This window comes from Haplochromis burtoni, unplaced genomic scaffold, assembly GCF_018398535.1.
Source record: "Haplochromis burtoni strain Fernald_Lab_line unplaced genomic scaffold, NCSU_Asbu1 Contig_1097, whole genome shotgun sequence".
NCBI classification, from domain to species: Eukaryota; Metazoa; Chordata; class Actinopteri; order Cichliformes; family Cichlidae; genus Haplochromis; species Haplochromis burtoni.
The window spans coordinates 60886-68389 of NW_024583458.1; the positions used below are offsets into that span (position 1 = coordinate 60886).

Genomic DNA, 7504 nt, shown 5'->3' on the forward strand with positions numbered 1-7504 from the left:
TTTGCTCAAGGAGAATTCTGATTGGCTCTGAAGACGGCAGATGTTCACGCCTCTTACATTCTTCTTACTTGAGTCATAACTGCCGAGCTCGGTGCAGACGAAATACACAGTTTCATCGCTGCAACCCAGAATGAAAACACTCATTTTTCTCGTTGTCTTGGGAACATACAACACAGCAGCAGGTAAACAAGCTCAGTCTGTGTGTCTTATGGCTCTGAATCCGCGGTGCTTTCAAAGTTTTCATGTTTACTTTCAGAAAACCCTTCGCAGAGCACAGCGACGTAATAGTATAGATCGCTGTGGGTCGTGGTATCCGGTACATACCAGAGATGCGTCTTTGCTCATTAGCACGAGGTCGTTGCTGCTTTTCCTCCTCTCTCTGTGAGATCCGCGGAGAGGCGTTAAGTAGCGCTGATGTAGTTTGCTCATCTGCAAGATGTCGGGATGACAGTACTGACCTGTCTCTGTGTTTAGCGACTTCCTGCGACTCTCTGTGTGATGAAGTCTAATGTATCCAAAACGTAGCATACATTCCTATCTCTTACAAGTTCAGTGTTTATTGTCATACGCACAGTAAAGAAACATGTTCCCCGCACAATTCAATTCTCCACAGATGCCAGTAAACCCAGTTATAGAAACAGATATGAAAGATGATATAGTAGGAGGAAAAACAGTTATCGAGTTTCCACCTGACTCCAAATTACAGCTCTCATCCTAATTACCACAAATAAGCATTAAACAGCAAAACAACCACCAGGGGAAGTGAATCTGGTCCATGAGCACCAGGGTCGTCACACTACAACAGAAAAGGAATCCCCAGATGTGCTCCAACCTAATTTTTTACATACCTGTGACCACCTCGGCCATCTGCAACCAAAAAGAAAATGCCTGGAGCAACCCCTCATAATCAGGTTTTGATTAGGGAACTAGGACAAATTTAGATGATTCCTTACATGCTGATCAGCGTGTTAGCTGCAGTGTTTTAGTAACACCTTTAAAACCTATGGCGTAACTGGGTCTGCTGTTCCACAATCCAGTCATGAGTGCTGCCGCCCACAGGCTCATGAATCCTTCGTAAAAGGCAATTGATCTAAAAATCAAGAAAAACGGTGACTTATCAGTCGACTGATGTGGTAACCTGTGGTAGAAAACAGGGACAGTCTCTTTTCTCTGTGGAAGGAAGGGTGCATAGTACACTGTGCACAGTGTGATTAAATTCCTCACACTGACCATTACCAACTGGATGGTGAGGGATGGTGTGACTTTCTCAATGCCACACTTTTGGCAAAGTTGCTGAAACAGGTTGTTCTCAAAATGTCTGCCTTGGTGTGGAAACAGCTCCCAACTTGGATCCAGGATCCAGATACCTGTCTAATCCTACTTTAGTTATGCAGCAATAGGGTTAAGCTGCTGGGTGCTTCCTATGATGCACTGAGTGTTTCTTCTTCACTTATCTCTTTTCACTCTATGTATTTATACACCTCTCTACATTTATTATCAGTTATTATTAATCTCTGGATCTCTTCCACAGCACTCCTTTGTCCTGTCTCCCTTCCTTCACCCGCAACCGGTCACTGTGGATGGCCAACTGTCCTTGAGCCTTATCAGTAGAACATCAGTCAGTGATCATAGGATAATAAAGGTGGAGGGGAAATGAAAGAAGTCAAACCCAGATTTATGTTTGTTTTAAACTTCACACCCTTTTTTGTAAAGGCATCTGCTGGTTCATACTGGTTCCACAGTCTCCACTGGTGGATGACTTGGGACGCTTGCTCTGTAGCTAAATAGAGAGAAATGAGGAGACAACTGACTGACACCTCAGTTGAGTCTCAGTTGACTTAGAGATCTAAAGTGACCTACAAAATCTCTCAGATTCACCTGTTGGTGTTAGTGTGGCTATCCTCTGGATGTTTTCACTTAATTTTAATGATAATCTCTATCAGTTTTATTTTATTTTTTTATTCCACTTGTTTTCCACTGAATTACTGGTTCATTAGTTAGCTAATATAAACTAATGTAAGCAGCAACTGACCAACCAACTCAGTGATGTCACGTTCTGTGCTGGCAAAAAGATACAGCTAAACATGATCCAAAACTTTTAACTTTAAGAGCTTATTGCTTAAATCCAGCTCCACAGACGGTTACATCTGTGTCAGTTTTTAAGAACTCCGTGATGAAAATTAGCCTTTATATGTGCAGTTTTATATCCACTTTAACAACAAAAGAATATGTGTTGTCTGAAATGTTTCTCAGAGTGTTTGAATGCATCTTGTTACATTTTTACCAGCTGAATGGTAATTATTATTCAGAAATATTTAAGTACAAATTTAACTTGAAGGCAACTTGCTTTTTGCTTGTTTGTTTCAGAGCGACACACTATGACATACATTGAGACTGCAGCCACTGGTTGGAATGAATCTCCTGAGTTAACTGAAGTCATATTTGTAAATGGTCAGGAGTTTGTGCATTATAAGAGCAGCTTGAAGAAGATGGTACCCAAGACTGAGTGGATTGAGAAAACTGTAGATCCTGAATATTGGGAAAGAGAGAGACAGAGAAACATACACAATGAGCAAGCGATCAAAGCACACGTCGTCTGGCTAATGGAGCGTTTGAATCAGACTAGCGGTGAGTAAAAAACACTGAAACCTAAAGATCCTCCTGAGATAAAAGAACTTTTTTGGTGATTTCCTTTCCCTTTTGGAGCTAAATGAGGCCACTTAAACACATGAGATATCAATGGAAAGCACATGATGTCCTCTATTAAGAGCATCAGGACTTAGTGGGGCAGCTCAAATAAGTAAAAAAATATAGATCAAAAACAAATGTCCATTGGAGAGGACATAAATGGACAGCCTGATTCTCAGGAAGATATAATGTTATGTAGTGCTGATGTGTGTATTTGTTTGTGTGTGTACACAATCCACACTTCCTGATTTTTTTGTTTTTGCATATTCTTCACACTTACATGTTTCACATCATCAAGCAAATTTCAATATTAAACAAAGATAAGCCGAGCAAATACAACTGCAGTTTTAATGATGATTTCATATATTAAGGGGGAAAAAAAGCTACGACCCTGAAAAAGCCATTGTCTCCTAAACTGGATAACTGGTTGTGCAATCCTTGGCAGGAAGGATGGGGATTGATGAGAATGTAGTGATTCTGATTTTATCATTGATATCACTTATCAGTTCAGCTTCTTATCGATTCTCATGGGTTCTCAAAGATATTCCAGTCATACAAATTCATTGCAGGCTGTGTGGTGAACTGTTTGTGCATGTTCGAGGTATTTGACCTATTTGTTGTGATCAGAGTTGTGGTTGTTATTTAAAAAGTAATGTATTACACATATTACATAGTAATGCAGTACATTATTTAATTACTCACAGAAGTAATTTGTTATACTACTTGTTACATTACATTCGTGTTACTCTGTAAAATGTTCTGAAACATGCTGTCATATAATAATCAGTTAATAGTATAAACCTATAAGTTACAGTCACACACACCAACACAAATCACTATCCTAATGACAACACACATGTGATCTTTGTCTTAGTAATTTGGGCATGAACACAAAGTAAAGATGAAAACCAGCACACAGCGACTTCAAAGTGATCGTCACGGTGATTCTGCTAAAGATGAACAGGTAGAAAACGGGGCTGCAGTCTGACTGCTCACCAGTTTGTTAACTGTTGAAGTTCAGGGTCTGGCTGAGTTCTGCATTCAGCTTTAACATCTTGGACAGCTTAGCGTTAGCATGCTGTCTGGCTAGCTTAGCATTAGCATGGTGTCCATGCAGATGCTAGCAGAGAGCTGAAATTGTGTTAGCAGCATAATGCAGTTGTTTGTGTCCTGGAGGCAGTTTGCACTTTACCATCACACACGTCCTTTTGTTCAAAAAAAAAAGAAAAGAGAGAGATTGTCCATATCCATTCTGCAGGCTGCCATTTTCTTCCTCCTACACAGTGAAATCAGCTGATTGTAGCACAAGTGCAAATGAAACGAACAGGCAGGATCACTAGGCAAGCTGACCAACAAATCCAAACTGGATTACTGGGAACCAGTGTTCTTGATTCCCATCCCTAAATGGCAGCAACGACTGGAATCAATCATTTGTTTGTTGCTCAGTCACATTGGAGGGGTTTTGAGCACAAATGACCTCTTTAAGCATCTCAATCAGATTTAAGTCCAAACTTTGATTAGACCACTCTAAAACCTTCCTTTAGCCATTCAGTGGTAGACTTACTGGCATGTTTTAGATCATTGTCCACCTGTGTAACCCAAGTGTGCTTTCAGGGCATGTTCTATGTTCTATGATTGATGGGTTTGTTGTGAATTTTCACTGGTGCAGCCATAGCATGAATTTGAAAATTCAGCTAAACTTTGATATTATAATGTTAACACAAAGGTGATAACAGTTAAGGGTCTCTGTGGCAGAGGTGGCAAAAGTACAGACATTCAGTACTTAAGTAGAAGTACAGATACGCGTGTTAAAAATACTCCAGTAAAAGTAAAAACGTACAGACTGTGAAATGTACTTAAAGTAAGAAAGTAAAAAAGCAGGTCTTTGGAGAACATTTGTATTTTTGTGCAAAGCTACCTGAACATTGTGTTATATTAATGTAATAATAAAATAATATTAATAAATGAGAAACAAACTTTAGTTTAAAATTGAATTCTAATAAATGCACTTAGCTTGAATGAGTCAAGTAAAAAATGAGCAGAGAAAAAGAAGAAAAATTTAAAAATATCTCTATTTTCTGTTCTTACATTGTAGAGGATGACTTTGCCTCCAAGCAGGAAAAAAGAGTAGCGACTGGGTTCAAATGGGATTTAGCAGGTGGCAGAACCCTAAAATTGGTTGTGGTGGCTGTAGGAATGCAGCTAAGATAATGATGGGAAAGAAAAGGGTTTGCTGCTGGGTTCCTTTGACCCAGACCACAGTGAATAGTCTTTATACACAGTTAATTAAAGCAAGCCCTAAAAAGTTAATTCTGTTCATCTGGAAGAAATGTTTCGTCCACGGAAGACACTGAAATAATTTCATTACCTGGCTGATTGAGTATGCATCAAAACAATTAAAGCAAGCGTTAGAGTGTCCAGTTTCCAAGAACATGCTCTCTCAGAGGTGTTTTGAGTGTCTTGTGGACTAAATAGCAGCTCCAGAAACACTGATTTGATGTGCTGACTTCATAAAAAGGATGTGTTTTGTTGTGTGTCTTTGATTATTCCCTACATAGGGTAGCTCAGTGCTTTTTTGTCTATATTAAAAACACTGAGGCTCTCTTAACATTGAATAAAAAGGACTGCTTCTTTACAACAGTTTGAGGGTTGCTGTCTGCTGAACAGCATCTAAAGATAGAATATCTCTCATTTACTACAGTTCTTTATCTTTCAGGTGTTCACATTTTGCAGTGGATGTACGGCTGTGAGTGGAACGAAGACACAGAAGAGGTGACTGGATTTGAGATACTTGGTTATGATGGAAGAGATCATGTTGCATTTGACCTGAAGACAGAGACATATATTGCTTCAGCACCTCAGGCTGTTATAACCAAACATAACTGGGACAGAGACAAAACTCGCATATTATACAAGAAGTACTTCCTCACACAGGAGTGTGTTGACAAACTGAAGAACTTTGTGAACTCTGGGAGGAAATCTCTGATGAAAACAGGTAAAATCACCAGATTTAGAGCAATGGACACAATATTCATATGACTCAATTTCTGTGTCCATAATAATGAAAAAACAAAAACAGTTTTCTAATTTTTCTCATCACCTCTCTTCACTCATATATTTACCACTGTGTTTTGTTTTTTACATTCATGGCTTTTTGTTCGTTGTTTTTCTACTAACTTCATCTTGGTCCTTTCTATTAAGATTCTTAGTTTCATTTCATGCTTTTATTGTCAGTTTCCATCTCTTCCTTATTACTCTGCATCTATATTTCTCTCGTGATACACTGGTGAGCTGTCCACCTCTTACACATTGACAGCTAGGATCGGCTCCAGGGTTGCAGAGCAGCTTATGTTGGATAAACTGTCATGGTCCTGGGTCTTTGACCCAGAAGGTCTTTCAGATTCTGTTTATTATTAAATGTCTTCAGTTTGATTCTTAGTCGGCTTTTTTTTCATCTTTGTGTGTTTCCTTCATGTTTTCTACCCTGAGTTTAGTTCCAGTTTCTGTTCGTCTTGTACTGTGTTTCTGTGAACTCTTTATTCCTTACTAACATTACACTTTCTAGTATGAACTTTGTGGACACACTTGGCTTCTGGCAGCCTATCTATCCATCATATCTGGGGTGTTCCTTGTCTTTTTCCTATGACAACAGAAACAGTAATATTAAAGTGCAGTTAATAAGACATAACAAACTAAAAACCTCTTTACTCTTTAGTTCCTCCCTCAGTGTCTCTCCTCCAGAAGTCTCCCTCCTCTCCATCAGCTGCCACGCTACAGGTTTCTATCCTAACAGAGCCGAGATGTTCTGGAAAAAAGATGGAGTGGAGCTTCATGAGGGTGTGCACAAAGGAGAGATTCTCACCAACAATGATGAGACCTTCCAGATGAGTGTTGATCTGAAACTTTCATCAGTCAAACCTGAAGACTGGGAGAGGCACGAATGTGTGTTTCAGTTCAGTGGCGTCAACAAGGAGATCGTCACCAAACTGGACAAAACAAAAATCAAGACCAATACAGGTAAGACTGGATTCAAAGGGAGATTATTAATCTTTAAAAATATATTTATCTTTCTTCTGGCCTGTTTTGTTATTCCATGTACACTGTAACCTGTCATCACCACAGTGGTTCAGTAAATGGTCACAAAAACGAATCAGCCTTTAATTACAATCTGATTTAAATAAATAATTTAGAGTTAATGGGACAAAAGGTCAAGATCCAATAATATATTCACAGCTTTATTTTTTAATTCTCACTATGCATTTTGGGAAAATGTTATTTTTATTTTTTACATTTTAGTATTTTCACAGTATGTTTCTCATCAAGTTCACAAAAATCATCCTAAACTGTGCACAGGTTACATCTGATGCTGATATTCTACATAAAGGATCAACTTTCCATGATGTTTATTTATAACTTGTTTTCTCACAGCATGTAAAAACATAAATATATCCAGTATTGTAACACAGTTTTCACTGGGTCAGTCATTATGATGTAGCTGCTGAGAATCAAACAGTAACTGTGATTCAGTTATTCTGACTAAACTCATCCTAAAACTCATTATTCACTGATCTACACTGAGAATATATCAGGTTGTTTAAGTCCTGCAATACTTTTAAAATAATCAAAGCACTAATGTCATGTAAATGTAATGAACATAGTCTGATTACTCACTGGTCTGTGAGAGAAATATTGTAAATATTGTGGTTTCAGGTCCTTCAGGGTTTCATGTTGGTGGTGTTATCGGAGGTCTTGCGGTTCTTCTCCTGGCCGTCTGTATCGGAATCTATTTCAAGTTACGAGGAAATGGTAACGAGCA

At 38.6% G+C, this 7504-nt stretch overlaps 1 protein-coding gene across 1 annotated transcript in view; it reads left to right on the forward strand.

The window, feature by feature from the left end:
* The first annotated feature begins 8 nt into the window (after nt 1–8).
* Nucleotides 9–7504, forward strand: part of LOC102310035 (class I histocompatibility antigen, F10 alpha chain) — a 7566-nt gene continuing 70 nt past the window's right edge. Inside the window, 6 exon segments of the mRNA XM_042216532.1 lie at nt 9–182; nt 2368–2628; nt 5405–5683; nt 6404–6442; nt 6445–6705; nt 7399–7501. Of these exon segments, the coding sequence (XP_042072466.1) occupies nt 131–182; nt 2368–2628; nt 5405–5683; nt 6404–6442; nt 6445–6705; nt 7399–7501 (995 nt within the window). The 5' untranslated portion in view covers nt 9–130.